General features: G+C 39.0%; 1 protein-coding gene across 1 annotated transcript in view; it reads left to right on the plus strand.

The window, feature by feature from the left end:
* Positions 1-14,396: 14,396 nt before the first annotated feature.
* The window catches only part of MEGF9 (multiple EGF like domains 9), a 217,202-nt gene continuing 215,083 nt past the window's right edge, over positions 14,397-16,515 (plus strand). Inside the window, exon 1 of the mRNA XM_053695645.1 lies at positions 14,397-14,940. Within this exon, the coding sequence (XP_053551620.1) occupies positions 14,532-14,940 (409 nt within the window). The 5' untranslated portion in view covers positions 14,397-14,531. The remainder of the gene's footprint in view (positions 14,941-16,515) is intronic.

The raw sequence follows: 16,515 nt of genomic DNA on the forward strand, positions 1-16,515 counted from the left end.
AACAATTTTAAACTAATTACACCTACTCTAAGCCCCCTAATAAAATAACAAAGCCCCCCAAAATAAAAAAATGCCCTACCCTATTCTAAAATTAAAATAGAAAAGCTCTTTTACCTTACCAGCCCTTAAAAGGGCCATTTGCGGGGCATGCCCCAAAGAATTCAGCTCTTTTGCCTGGAGAAAAAAAAAACATACAATACCCCCCCCCCAACATTACAACCCACCACCCACATACCCCTAATCTAACCCAAACCCCCCTTAAATAAACCTAACACTAAGCCCCTGAAGATCTTCCTACCTTATCTTCACCACACCGGGTATCACACCGATCCATCCTGGCTCCGATGTCTTGATCCAAGCCCAAGCGGGGGGCTGAAGACATCCATCCTCCGGCTGAAGTCTTGATCCAAGCGGGCAGAAGAGGACATCCGGACCGGCAAACATCTTCATCCAAGCCGCATCTTCTATGTTCTTCCATCCGATGACGACCGGCTGATCTTCAAGACCTCCACCGCGGATCAATCCTCTTCTTCCGACCACTAGACGACGAATGAAGGTTCCTTTAAGGGACGTCATCCAAGATGGCGCCCCTCGAATTCCGATTGGCTGATAGGATTCTATCAGCCAATCGGAATTAAGGTAGGAAAATTCTGATTGGCTGATGGAATCAGCCAATCAGAATCAAGTTCAATCCGATTGGCTGAATGCCCAGTCAAGCCTCCATTTTGATGCTTTGTGAATGCCCAGTTACTTATTCAAAAATGAGAATTAAAGCACCTATGGCAGGATTGGCATCAATTTCTTTGTTCTAATCTGTAATTAGTATAACTAGGGTAATGGATTATACATATGTTAGTTCGGTCGAGACTGTTAGCGACCGCTTGTAATTGGACGCATTATATTTTCTTCTTATGTTTTCCGTCTTGGGGATTTTGTATATACAGTACATGACCAGACACTGAAATGCTGAGACAATTAGTAATCGCTATGTGGAGATATCCAGTGACTGGTATGTAATTCGATACACTATATTCTTGTTTAAATCTCTCGTTTTTATTTTTTGTTTTTATTTTATTTGTATCAAGGGATAATAACAAGACATATGTTTCACACTCAAAAAATTTACAAAATATGCTAAAACATGAAAACGAGAGATCCATAATCCAGGACTTGACCCCACGACAACCTCTAAAAAACAATATACTCACGATATGGAGCAGAGTTAGCCTGAGTCCAAAGTCATTCAAGATATCAGCCAAATAGACTTCTGAGTAAGGAACTGGTTTCAGGAAATGTCTTCCACGGAATCAGGAGAGCAGGGATAGTCCACTTATACTCAGACAGAGGAAGGGTAAAACAAGAAACAGTTAATAATACAGGAGTAGGTAACTTGTTATCAGGCAGTTTGAGGGTTAACACTGTGTAGTCAGTTCTTGCAGAGTTTGGCAACAGGTTACCAGGCAGTTTGAAGGTTAATACTGAATAGTCAGTACTTGCAGAGTTAGACAACAGGATATCAGGTAATTTGAGGGTTAACACTGTGTAGTCAGTCCTTGCAGAGTTTGGCAACAGGTTATCAGGCAGTTTGAGGGTTAATACTAAATAGTCAGTACTTGCAGAGATAGACAACAGGATATCAGGTAGTTTGAAGGTTAACACAGATTAATCAGTACTTGCAGAGATTGGCAACAGGTTAGCATGCAGTTTGAGAGTTTACACTGAATAAACAGTACTTGCAGAGTTTGGCAACCGGATATCAAGCTGTTTGAAGGTTTACACTGAATAAACAGTACTTGCAGAGTTTGGCAACAGGAAAACATGCAGTTTGAGAGTTTCACAGAATAAACAGTACTTGCAGTGTTTGGCAACAGGATATCAAGCAGTTTGAGAGATTCACAGAATAAACAGTACTTGCAGTGTATGGCAACAGGTTATCAGGAAGTTTTGAGGGTTAACCCAGCATAGTCAGTCTTTGCAGAGTTTGGCAACAGAATAAAAAGCCTGGTAGTGACATCATCAGGAAGGGGCGGCTCAGACTACCTGCCAATCAAGCACACAGAGAGGACCGCCGGAGCTTCCCAGCGGCCAAGCGTGACAGTGCCCCCTCGTCAAGGACTCCTCCGGGGGACCCAACCGGGCCTGGCAGGGTATTTTTTTGAGAAAAGACTTGACAAGAGCTGGAGCATGAACATGAGAGGCTGGTTCCCAAGATTGTTCAGAGATAGGATAAACCTTCCAATGGACCAGGCAGTACAGCCAATACATTCCCTCTACAGAAAGTGGAGGAGGTGGTTTACTCTTGATAGAGTACCGGTTGTAGATAACTGGATTGAGTAAGGAGACATGAAACACTAGATGGATCTTGAGAGTCTTGGGTAAAGCCAGGCGGTATGCAGAAGAACATACTTTGGAAACAATTCGAAAAGGTCCAATGTACTTAGGACCCAACTTAGTACAAGGTTGTTTTAGACGTATGAATCTGGTGGATAAAAATACTCTGTCTCCAGTACGAAGTAAAGGAGCCTTACACCTTCTGCGATCAGCATATCTCTTGTGTCTTAAGGAAGAGGAAAGTAGATTTTGACGAATGAGTTGCCAGTGGTTACTGAGATATTTCACAATACGATCTGCTCCAAGGACTTCAGAAGAACTGGTAATCATAGGAAAGGTTCTAGGTTCAAAACCATAAGCTGCCTTAAAGGGAGAGGTCTGTAATAAGGCGTTATAGTGTGAGTTGTGAGCTAATTCCGCCAAAGGCAATAACTGAGACCAGTTGGAGTGGTGATGGTCTACATAATGTCTAAGAAAAGATTCCAAGGCTTGATTTACACGCTCAGTCTGTCCGTTGGATTGAGGATGATGTGCAGTAGAAAGAGATATGTTGATTCCGAAGTGCTTACAAAAAGACCTCCAAAACTTGGAAACAAATTGAACTCCGCGATCTGAGACTACGTCAGTGGGAAAACCATGAAAACGAGATATATGTAGAACAAAGAGTTCAGAAAGTCTTTGAGCTGAAGGCAAGCCTGAAAGAGGTATAAAGTGAGCAGACTTGGAGAACCGATCCACCACTACCCAAATGGTCATATTTCCAGCAGAAACAGGAAGATCTGTAACGAAGTCCATGGATCAGTGAGACCAAGGGTAATGAGGAATAGGAAGAGGGTGTAATAGACCAAAAGGTTGATGAGAAGATTGTTTGTTCGAAGCACAAGAACTACAAGCAGCAATATAATACTTAACATCCCTCCTCATAGTGGACCACCAAACATGCTGCTTCAGTTTCCACAAAGTACTGGTTACTCCAGGATGACCTGCTGAAATGTTGTCATGAGCCCAACGTAGAAGCTTAAGACGTAATCCTTTGGGTACATACAGGATACCAGAAGGTAGTTTGCAAGAAGATGGTACCCGGACTTGAGCAGCATGTAAAGCCTGTACTGGAAAAGAGGATACTTGAGCCAAAACTTTGACTGGACGTAGTATAGGTTTAGAATCCAAAGGAGAAGGCTCAGAAGATTGGAACTGCCTAGATAAAGCATCTGCCTTGGAATTTTTTAATCAGAAAATAAAGGGTTTATAGTGTATAAAGCGCAGGACTTAAAACACTTTTTTGCCTCCCGAAATACTGTCCTCCTCCTGGACAGAGAAAATGTAAATAAAACAGAGAATGGTTTTCAGGGGCGCTCAGTAAGCTCAAAACGTTAGAGATATGGGTATGATCACATTAATAATGGGGACCTTAATAAGGGTGTTCTCAAATAATTATATATATATATAATTATATATATTTGGACTCTTTTCCTTTTTGGTAAAAAATTATTGAAGGATAAATCACTCTTTTTTTTAATCTTTTATTGAAAAATACACCTTTATGTATTTATTATAAATTTGCATAATGGTTGTTATGTTCTTTATTAGTTTTGAATATATGAAACATTAAATGTGAATTCTAATGTTTATAAATTTTATCTGTACCCAAATAAATATAATGTCACATTGAAACACTTCCGGACTCTCAGTTTAAAGCCTCTATATTTGTGATATGGTTAAACCAGGTACGTTTTTTTTTTTTTTTTTTGACTAATATATAGTGAAGAGAACTTGAAAATATATGCCAATTTTATAAAAAAAACTTTTACTTATTAAAAAACATTACATAAAAATCATAAAATACAAAATTATACAATTAGCAAATTTTTCACTGAAATCTATTGTGACAAATTTGTTCCTTTAAAAACAAACAATTAAACTTTCTTCTAAGAAAACCTTTGATATGCGTAGATATTTAAAATAAATTACTAAGCTTATAACTTTATGCAAGTGTTTTCAATATACTTCTGCTTTAAGAAAATGGCTTCTGTGTTTTCTTACTGGACTGATAGATAAAGGATGGTCTAACGTTACCACCTTTAAAGGGACAGTCAAGTCCAAAAAAAACTTTCATTTTTCAAATAGGGCATGTAATTTTAAACAACTTTCCAATTTACTTTTATAAACAATTTTGCTTTGTTCTCCTGGTATTCTAGTTGAAAGCAAACCTAGGAAAGCACACATGATAATTTCTAAGCCCTTGAAGGCCGCCTCTATTTTATTTACTTTTCACTGCAGGGGAGAGCAAGCTCATGTAGGCCATATAGATAGCATTGTAATCACGCCCGTGGCTAGTGGCAGACACTGCACTAATTGGCTAAAATGCAACTATATGCAAAATAACTAAAAGTCATGTGATTAGGGGCGGTCAGAAGATGCTTAGATACAAGTTAGTCACAGAAGTAAAAAGTGTATTAATATAACTATGTTGGTTTTGCAAAACTGGGGAATGGGTATTAGAAGGGATTATCTATCTTTTTAAACAACAAAAATTCTGGTGTTGACTGTCCCTTTAATTAACCAAAAAAAAAAGTATTATTTTTAAAGAGAAAGCGGTATAGTCTCTTTTGGCAAATGGTAATTTTGTTGCAATGCCCCTTATTTTGACATATGTAACTTTGCGTGTTATTTTAGAAATGGAAAGTCTCTCCAAATGTAACGATTACACAAAAGTCTCTCCTAATGCATATTTCTCCTTGACAATAAACTTTAGTAGTGGCAAACTACTGAATGCTTAAGTTGCCTTTTAGGACTTGCCTTAGGGAGGTTTTTTTTTAAAAGATCTTTATATGATTAGTACCTTTGGTAGACTTTGTAGTAATCCTGCCAAGCAGGTAGTCTTACCCTTCCTTCGAGTAATCTTCCCTCAGGAGTTGATGTTTGTCGGTAACAGTCAGAATTATTCCAGGGGGATGTTTTCAGACTTGCGCAAGTCTCTTATCCCTTAGACCAAATTATTCTTCCTGCTCTTTAGTACAGAGTGTACGCAGGGGAACAAGTGTATTTGCTTTTTGATTTCAGGTGTTTGTTTTTCACGGCAATCCTTTTCTTTCAGGAAAAAACCTTTAGCTGCTATGATTTTTTTCACAGCGTCAAACCACCTTGTATTGCTCCAAACACAGTTTTCTCCAAACACAGTTTTCTCCAAACACAGCTTCAACCGGTTTCACCCTAATTGCGGGCTTTCTCAAGAAATCATAGCAGCTAAAGGATTGCCGTGAAAAGCAAACACCTGAAATCAAAAAGCAAAGACACTTGTTCCCCTGCGTACACTCTGTACTAAAGAGCAGAAAGAATAATTTGGTCTAAGGGATAAGAGACTTGCGCAAGTCTGAAAACATCCCCCTGGAATAATTCTGACTGTTACCGACAAACATCAACTCCTGAGGGAAGATTACTCGAAGGAAGGGTAAGACTACCTGCATGGCAGGATTACTACAAAGTCTACCAAAGGTACTAATCATATAAAGATCTTTTTAAAAAACCCTCCCTAAGGCAAGTCCTAAAAGGCAACTTAAGCATTCAGTAGTTGGCCACTACTAAAGTTTATTGTCAAGGAGAAATATGCATTAGGAGAGACTTTTGTGTAATCGTTACATTTGGAGAGACTTTCCATTTCTAAAATAACACGCAAAGTTACATATGTCAAAATAAGGGGCATTGCAACAAAATTACCATTTGCTAAAAGAGACTATACAGCTTTCTCTTTAAAAATAATACTTTTTTTTTTGGTTAATTAAAGGTGGTAACGTTAGACCATCCTTTATCTATCAGTCCAGTAAGAAAACACAGAAGCCATTTTCTTAAAGCAGAAGTATATTGAAAACACTTGCATAAAGTTATAAGCTTAGTAATTTATTTTAAATATCTACGCATATCAAAGGTTTTCTTAGAAGAAAGTTTAATTGTTTGTTTTTAAAGGAACAAATTTGTCACAATAGATTTCAGTGAAAAATTTGCTAATTGTATAATTTTGTATTTTATGATTTTTATGTAATGTTTTTTAATAAGTAAAAGTTTTTTTTATAAAATTGGCATATATTTTCAAGTTCTCTTCACTATATATTAGTCAAAAAAAAAAAAAAAAGTACCTGGTTTAACCATATCACAAATATAGAGGCTTTAAACTGAGAGTCCGGAAGTGTTTCAATGTGACATTATATTTATTTGGGTACAGATAAAATTTATAAACATTAGAATTCACATTTAATGTTTCATATATTCAAAACTAATAAAGAACATAACAACCATTATGCAAATTTATAATAAACACAAATAAATACATAAAAGGTGTATTTTTCAATAAAAGATAAAAAAAGAGTGATTTATCCTTCAATAATTTTTTACCAAAAAGGAAAAGAGTCCAAATATATATAATTATATATATATAATTATTTGAGAACACCCTTATTAAGGTCCCCATTATTAATGTGATCATACCCATATCTCTAACGTTTTGAGCTTACTGAGCGCCCCCGAAAACCATTCTCTGTTTTATTGGAATTTTTTAAACCAGGAACATAGGAAAGTACAAAATTAAACCTGGAGAAGAACAAGGCCCACCAAGCCTGATGAGGATTGAGACGAGTAGCTGTATGGAGGTATAAAAGATTCTTATGATCTGTCCGAATGAAAAAAGGTTGACTGGTACCCTCTAACCAATGCCTCCATTCATCCAAAGCTTATTTTATAGCCAAAAGCCCCTTATTGCCCACATCATAATTTAACTCAGCAGGATTGAATTTTTTCAAAAAGAACGCCACAGGATGTATCTTGCTGGTAGTCGGATCACGTTGGGAGAGAACAGCTCCAGCTGCTATAGAAGAAGCGTCAACCTCCAAAATAAACTGGAGATCAGGAATTGGATGAACGAGAAGAGGTGCAGAAGAAAATGCTGATTTTAGCGTTTCAAAAGCCTGTACTGCCGAAGTGGACCAGTTCTTACAATTTTGCCCTTTCTTAGTAAGAGAAGTGAGCGGAGACGTGATGTCAGCAAAGTTCTTATTAAACTTTCTATAGTAATTGGCAAAGCCAAGAAACCTCTGCAGGGATTTGAGAGTAGTTGGTCTGGGCCAGTCCTTGATAGCCGAAAGTTTAGCAGGATCCATCTCAAAACCTGATTCTGAAATAATATAACCCAAAAAGGGAATGGAACTCTGATGAAAAGAGCATTTCTCCAATTTAGCGAACAGGGTATTGTCTTGTAACCTCTGAAGTACCAGTCTTACATAATGTACATGTTCCTGTAATGTTTTGGAATAGATCAGAATGTCATCGAGATAAATGATAACAAATTGATTTAGATAATCTCTGAAGATTTCGTTAACAAAGTGCTGAAATACTGCTGGTGCATTGCACAATCCGAATGGCATTACTAGATACTCGTAGTGACCAAATCTAGTGTTAAATGCCGTCTTCCATTCATCTCCTTTACGGATTCTGACCAAATTGTAGGCCCCACGGAGATCTAACTTGGAAAAAATAGAAGCACCTTGAAGACGATCAAATAACTCAGGAATGAGCGGCAGAGGATAGCTGTTTTGACAGTAATCTGATTCAAGGCCCGATAATCGATACAGGGACGGAGACCTCCATCTTTTTTCCCCAATGAAGAAAAAACCCGCACCCACAGGTGATGAGGAAGGACGAATAAATCCTCTGGCTAAGTTGTCCTTTATGTATTCCTCAAGAGAGACATTTTCTTGACGAGAGAGGGGATAGGTCCTTCCCTTAGGTAGAGGAGCCCCTGAAAACAATTCGATAGGACAGTCAAATATCCGGTGTGGAGGTAACGTCTCAGACTCCTTTTTAGAAAACACATCACTAAAGGCATGTTAGTAATCAGGCAATGAATCAGGAACTTCCACCATAGCTACGACAGGACAAGATGGTTTTAAGGGATTTTGCAGGCAATGTTTGAAACAGGTAGTTCCCCAGGAAATAAGTTCTCCTTTAGACCATGAGAAGACTGGATCATGAAGCTGCAACCAAGGTAACCCCAGAATCAACGGTATGTGGGGAGAAGTGATGACGTCAAAACTAATAATTTCAGAATGGAGTATGCCCACAGACAAAAGAAGAGGAATGGTAGAATTTTGTATGATACCAGAACCTAGAGGCTGTCCACTAACAGTGGTTACCTTAATTAACTGTTTCTTGGCTTGAAGAGGAATCCTGAGAGAGTCAGCAAAGTTTGAATCAATGAAAACTCCAGCAGCTCCAGAGTCAATGAGGGCTTGAGCTCGAAACTTGGTGTTTCCAAAAGTGATAGTTACAGGAACAAAAAGTTTAGAATTGAGGGAAGATTCTGGCTTAACTCTGTCCCTCTATCAAAAGTTAAGCCTTGGCTTTTACTGGCCGGATAGGACACTCCTTCAGTTAATGTCCTTTGGTACCACAATACAGACATAATCCAAGAGTACGCCTTTTGTGGCGTTCAGCTTCTGACAATTTAATAGCTCCTACTTCCATGGGTTCCACAGACTCAGGAGATTGGGAATTATTATTAGACAGACTTGAGGTTTGAATAGGAGGACGAAAAGAATATTTAACAAAGGATCTCCGATTCCTATCTCTCTCCTGAACACAAATTGATAAGATCCTCCAATGAATCGGGAAGTTCCCGAAATACAAGTTCATCCTTAAGGCGTTCGCAAAGTCCCTTGCGAAAGGCTGCCCGTAAGGCTCCATGGTTCCAATCAGTTTCTGCGGCTAAAGTCCTGAATTCAATAGCATATTGAGCTACCGAAAGGGATCCCTGTCTCAGATCCAACAATCCTGCCTCTGCAGCTGCAGACCTCCCAGGCTTGTCAAAAACAGAAGAAAAAATGGACACAAATAATTCCACATCCTGTAGTAAAGGATCATTCTTCTCTAAAAGAGGAGACACCCAGGCTAGAGCCTTACCCTTCATGAGGGATATAATAAAGGTGATTTTGGAAGTAGAATTGGAAAAAACTTGAGGGTTGTTTCTGAAGTGTAAACGACATTGATTAAGGAATCCACGGCATTCTTCAGGATTACCGTCATATTTATCTGGAAGTAGGATTTGTGGTATATACAGTCCAACAGGTTGAGGTGGGTTAAAGACAGCATTGGAGCTAGTAGCAGCTGCAGCAGGAGTCGCGTTAGCTTGAGAAGGAGCGGAGAGGTTATGTAGCAGAGCAGTAATCTGGTCAAGCTCGGAATCCAAAGATTGCAAATGAGCAGAATGATTTCCTAGAAGTTGCCCTTGTAGAGCCACAGCCCTGGATAACTCATCAGGGTCCATATTATGGCTAGTTTGTACTGTCAGGTTAGGAAATGTCCAGAAGAAGACCCAAATACTAGGGCGAACTTAAACAACACCCTTGCACTCTGAGTTTAATCCAGGACGTGACCCCACGACAACCTCTAAAAAACAATATACTCACGATATGGAGCAGAGTTAGCCTGAGTCCAAAGTAATTCAAGATATCAGCCAAATAGACTTCTGAGTAAGGAACTGGTTTCAGGAAATGTCTTCCACAGAATCAGGAGAGCAGGGATAGTCCACTTATACTCAAACAGAGGAAGGGTAAAACAGGAAACAGTTAATAATGCAGGAGTAGGTAACATGTTATTAGGCAGTTTGAGGGTTAACACTGTGTAGTCAATCCTTGCAGAGTTTGGCAACAGGTTATCAGGCAGTTTGAGGGTTAATACTGAATAGTCAGTACTTGCAGAGTTAGACAACAGGATATCAGGTAGTTTGAAGGTTAACACAGATTAATCAGTACTTGCAGAGATTGTAAACAGGTTAGCATGCAGTTTGAGAGTTTACACTGAATAAACAGTACTTGCAGAGTTTGGCAACAGGATATCAAGCAGTTTGAAGGTTTACACTGAATAAACAGTACTTGCAGAGTTATGCAACGGTTAACATGCAGTTTGAGAGTTTCACTGAATAAACAGTACTTGCAGAGTTTGGCAACAGGATATTAAGCAGTTTGAAGGTTTACACTGAATAAACAGTACTTGCAGAGTTTGGCAACAGGAAAACATGCAGTTTGAGAGTTTCACAGAATAAACAGTACTTGCAGTGTTTGGCAACAGGATATCAAGCAGTTTGAAGGTTACACTGAATAAACAGTACTTGCAGAGTTTGGCAACAGGTTAACATGCAGTTTGAGAGATTCACAGAATAAATAGTACTTGCAGTGTATGGCAACAGGTTATCAGGAAGTTTAAGGGTTAACCCAGCATAGTCAGTCTTTGCAGAGTTTGGCAACAGAAAATCAGCAGTTAGAGAGTTTCCACAACAAAGTCCTCACAGGAGCCACAAAGAGGAACAAACGGGCACTGAAGAAACAGGAAGCCCGGAATAAAAAGCCTGGTAGTGACATCATCAGGAAGGGGCGGCTCAGACTACCTGCCAATCAAGCACACAGAGAGGACCGCCGGAGCTTCCCAGCGGCCGAGCGTGACACCCTGTATATATTCATAGTAAAATCAGTGGCCCAATTGTCATTAACCCTTTGAAAATATCAGTTACTTATTCAAAAATGAGAATTAGAGCACCTATGCCAGGATTGGCATCAATTTCTGTGCCTAAAACGCCATTGGGCGAGGCTAAAAACAATTGCATGTCTTGGAGGGGGATCTACCCTGTATATATTCATAGTGAAATCAGTGGCCCAATGGTTATTAACCCTTTGAAAATATCAGTTACTTATTCTAATACAAGAATTAGAGCACCTATGCCAGGGTTGGCCTCAATTTCTGTGTCCAAAACACCATTGGGCCAGGCTGAAAACAATTGCATGTCATGGAGAGGGATCTACCCTGTATATATTCATAGTGAAATCAGTGGCCCAATTGTCATTAACCCTTTGAAAATATCAGTTACTTATTCAAACATGAGAATTAGAGCACCTATGCCAGGATTGGCATCAATTTCTGTGCCTAAAACACCATTGGGCGAGGCTAAAAATAATTACATGTCATGGAGGGGGATCTACCCTGTATATATTCATAGTGAAATCAGTGGCCCAATTGTCATTAATCCTTTGAAAATATCAGTTACTTATTCAAAAATGAGAATTAGAGCACCTATGCCAGGATTGGCATCAATTTCTGTGCCTAAAACACCATTGGGCGAGGCTAAAAACAATTGCATGTCATGGAGGGGGATCTACCGTGTATATATTCATAGTGAAATCAGTGGCCCAATGGTTATTAACCCTTTGAAAATATCAGTTACTTATTCTAATATAAGAATTAGAGCACCTATGCCAGGGTTGGCCTCCATTTCTGTGCCCAAAACACCATTGGGCCAGGCTAAAAACAATTGCATGTCATGGAGGGGGATCTACCCTGTATATATTCATAGTGAAATCAGTGGCCCAATGGTTATTAACCCTTCGAAAATATCTGCTAGCATTCCCTACCTTAAGGTTCTTTTGTTTTATATACATTTTGAATTTTAATAAATCTTTTTTATGTAATTTTATTTAACATTGGGACCATATTTGCCTTACTCACCTATCTACAATCTACCACTCCCCAAGGGAGCCCTTGGCTGCATATACTGCAGCATCTACTTAGCCCTTTTTAGTATTCATCACCACTGAGACTTAAGCTTATCTGGGTTCCTGTGTTCCAGCTATTGATAGGTCCAGTGAACTGGGTCACTGTTGAATATCCAGTCTGCCTCTGATAGCTGTCTGAGTACTCTTCATAAATGTGAGTACCTTGACTAGGGATATATACACTGACCATACCTTGTTATACTACTGGTACACACAGGCGCCCTTGTCTGTTTTCTCTCTCCAGACTCTGATAACATCTCGTTCCTATATCCAGGCTAATCAGTGAGCTGGTTCGTTGTTAAATATCCAGGCTGTTCCTAATAGCACTGTCTGAGTGCTCTTCACAAATGTGAGTACCCTAATTAGGGATCATAGATGGTGAACATATTATATTATTACTGATACACACAGGCGCCTCTCTTGTTCTTTTCAAATTTCCAGTTATTTAAAAATGGTAATTACAGCACCTATGCCAGTGTTGACATCAATTTCTGTGCCCAAAACACCATTGCGCCAGGCTAAAAACAATTGCATGTCATGGAGGGGGATCTTCCCTGTATATATTCATAGTTAAATCAGTGTCCGAATGGTAACCCTTCGAAAATATCTGTTACTTATTCAAAAATGGTAATTACAGCACCAATGCCAGTGTTGGCATCAATTTATGTGCCCAACACACCATTAAGCCAGGCTAAAAACAATTGCATGTCATGGAGGGGGATCTACCTTGTATATATTCATAGTGAAATCAGTGGCCCAATTGTCATTAACCCTTTGAAAATATCAGTTACTTATTCTAATATAAGAATTAGTGCACCTATGCCAGGATTGGCATCAATTTATGCGCCCAAAACACAATTGGGCCAGGCTAAAAGCAATTGCATGTCATGGAGTGGGATCTACCCTGTATATATTCATGGTGAAATCAGTGGCCCAATGGTTATTAACCCTTTGAAAATATCAGTTACTTATTCTAGTATAAGAATTAGAGCACCTATTCCAGGGTTGGCATCAATTTCTGTGCCTAAAACACCATTGGGCCAGGCTAAAAACAATTGAATGTCCTTGGAGGGGGATATACCCTGTATTTATTCATAGTGAAATCAGTGGCCGCTGGGTTATTAACCATTTGAAAATATCAGTTACTTATTCTAATATAAGAATTAGAGCACCTATACCAGGGTTGGCCTCAATTTCTGTGCCCAAAATGCCATTGGGCCAGGCTAAAAACAATTGCATGTCATGGAGGGAGATATACCCTGTATATATTCATAGTGAAATCAGTGGCCCAATGGTTATTAACCCTTTGAAAATATCAGTTATTCAAAATAGTAATATTTGTATTGGTGCCAACATATGCCCATTTTTCCAGTTTGTATATCCAATTGTATAAAGGGATTCCACCTCTGTGTAACTACATTATATTAATCATATTATTATTTAAATAAAACCTTTTTTTTTATTTTAAAGCAGTCTGACTAAAAAATTTAATATGAAACCAACTTCCATGAATAAGAAACAGAATTTCACGAATTAAGAAACAGCTTGAATAAGAAACCAACTTCCTTGTCGTGGCTCCATTTATGTTTAAATTGAGTGATAGCAAAAAGGGGTTAAGTCTTGTTCAATACTGTTTTGAACATGGGGCCCTAAATCTTTACACTTATTCAACATAAACTATTAAAACAAATATATATATTATTGGCTATTTGCTCTGAATTCATTATGTTGAGCATATTCTATATACGACGTATTATATGTCCCTTTGTGTGATAAATCCGTGAAATATACCTATTACACACTGGCATATATATCATGTGACAACTTATTTTTCACTAATGAGTATACGATACATTATAACTAAATCCCTTTGTTGCAACCAATAAGAGTGAATAATAGGGTTTTTTTTCGAAGGGGAAATTATTTTAAGGAAATAACTCACCAGCTATAGTAATTGTTTTACTTCTATTTTCGTAAAAGTTGCGTATGTTACTTAAAATACATTTTGAATGTTAGTTATACTGAGAGTTTCTTATTGTAATCGATTTAGAAATCAACTGTAAAATGGCGGCACTCTTTGTACCTCAGGCAACTGCAGGCCGCATTTAGTTGCGCGCATGCGCCAATCGAGCTCAGCTCTCCCTTTCTTCATTTTTTATGTTATATAAAAGATCTGCATTCGTTGGCTGATGTCTACGAAAGAGTCAAAATCTGGAGTGTTTATTGGACTTTGTAGCTGTCAATCTAAAGCAGGTGTCAGAGTGAAATGGGAAGTTTTAAGAGATTGGTTGAGTAACCGTCATTGGTGCTTTCATTGGCTGTAATGCCTGTCCGTCAAACGCAGGTGAAATGTATGGGATGTAAGGTAAAGAAGAGCAAAAGAAAGAGGATGCTGAGAGAGGTCTGACGTATAAGTTATCTAATGATTGGTTGAAACACCCACTCAGCGTTGAGTCAAGTGCCGCGATTTGCTAGTGTTGCTGTCATTCACGTACAGGTGCCGGGCTGCGCTGTGAGGTAGCTGGCTGCCGGTCCTTTGCTGTCAGTGGTCGGGATGCAGGAAGGGGGGTCGGATGTGTGTAAGGGAGGCCCGGGGTCCTGAGGCGGAGGATGGACGCCCCAATGGGGCTCGCGTTGTTTTGGTTCATTGTGTATTTTCAAGCGAGCAGCGGGTTGGGATCTAATACAACCCAACCGGAGGCAGCGCCGAGTGTATCGGGAACTGTACCCGTCATAGGGGGGACTGCACCGGAGAACGAGGTGGGCATACAGATCGCCACACAAAGGAGTGCACCGGGGGGCCCCGCCAGTACACCCGAGCCTACTTTACCGGAGGTCACGCCGAGCTCCCATGGGCCTGCACAGTATAGCCCCAGTCTGGCGCCTAGTGCTGCGCCGACAACAGAGCCTGGGACCATCTTGGTTGCTTCATCACCTGCTCCTGCAGTGACTGTTCCCGGAACGACCCTTACAGCAGCTCCCTCTGTCACCAGCGCTCCCACCGAGACCACCACACATGGTGAGTAAAGGGGTCCCAGGTAACACGGTGTCTGCTTCAGTGCTGGGGGAATGTGCTGTGCTTCCCTAGAGTGTTCGCTCGGCTCCCCTGGCTGTCTGCTGCGCTCCCCTGGCTGTCTGCTGAGCATTTTGCGCTGCGCTCCCCAAAACAGAAAAAAGGCATAAATCCCTTTTTAAACTGCTCACTGATATACAATTAAATTTAAAGGGACACTGAACCCAATTTTTTTCTTTCCTGATTCAGAAATAGCATTAAATTTTAAGCAATTTTCTAATTTACTCCTATCATCACATTTTCTTTGTTCTCTTGGTATCTTTATTTGAAATGCAAGAATGTAAGTTTAGATGCCGGCCCCTTTTTTGTGAACAACCTGGGTTGTCCTTGCTGATTGGTGGATAAATTCATCCACCAATAAAGTGCTGTCCAGAGTTCTGAATGTAAAAAAAAGCTTAGATGGCTTCTTTTTCAAATAAAGACAGCAAGAGAACGAAGAAAAATTGATAATAGGAGTAAATTAGAAAGTTGCTTAAAATTGCATGCTCTATCTTAATCACAAAAGAAATAATTTGAGTTCAGTGTCCCTTTAAGTCACTACTGCGAAGCTAGACACTACACAATTTCTTCAGTACTCCCAGTTAAGTAGAAAAACATTATAGTGCAGAAAGCATAACCTTTTACCATGTTCTCCTGTTAAACGGCTTCTGTTTTTTTCATATTTTGCTGCCACTTCACTAAAAACACGCTCACTTGGTACACTTTACAGATAAGGGTTAATATATATATATATATATATATATATATATATATATATATATATATATACTGCCACTTGACAGAGAAAGAAAGGGCATGCTGGAATATCAGTGCAAGATTTATTTATTTGCTTTAATTTTCAATATGCTCATATATTTACTGGATTGCAAATACTTTCCCTGGTACTGAGGAGTGGACTATAAGTTTCTTTATTATGTCACTAATGGGCAGTTTTATACATGTGTAATAGTGCCAACTAATGGTCAGATCATTGTTATCCACTACTAGAGAATATTGATACTAGTCTCCTATACTGCATAGCTTTCTACTCAAGGTTTGTTGTTGTGGACATTTTAATTGATGTGCCTGAACTATCATTATTTATTTATTTTTTATTTATTTTTTCTATGCCCCTGAAAGGGGAAAGTAAAATATTTAAAAAATCGTCAAATATAGCAGCTTTAGTGAAATGTTTTGCAAATGTGTAAAATTTATCAGACTGCAACAAATAATATTCTATTTGTGACGGCAATTAGCAATCAGATTGATTTTATGTATTGCTGACCCCTATGAGCAAATCAAAAGTAGTTTAGCTCTGTGTACTTCAGGGAAGCTATGTAGCTTTAAGTACCACTTAAAGATCACATTTTCCATTTCACAAATCATTTTGTTTATGCAAGTCCATCTACAGGCTGCCGTTGAGGGTATGGTAGTTGGTAACTGAGCTCCCAGGAACACCTGGGCTTGGACTCTTTTATCAGTGCTATTTTATTATTAGATGCTATGTCCAGCTTATTTGTGCTATAGATGATTTGTGTCACT

This window comes from Bombina bombina, chromosome 12, assembly GCF_027579735.1.
Source record: "Bombina bombina isolate aBomBom1 chromosome 12, aBomBom1.pri, whole genome shotgun sequence".
NCBI classification, from domain to species: Eukaryota; Metazoa; Chordata; class Amphibia; order Anura; family Bombinatoridae; genus Bombina; species Bombina bombina.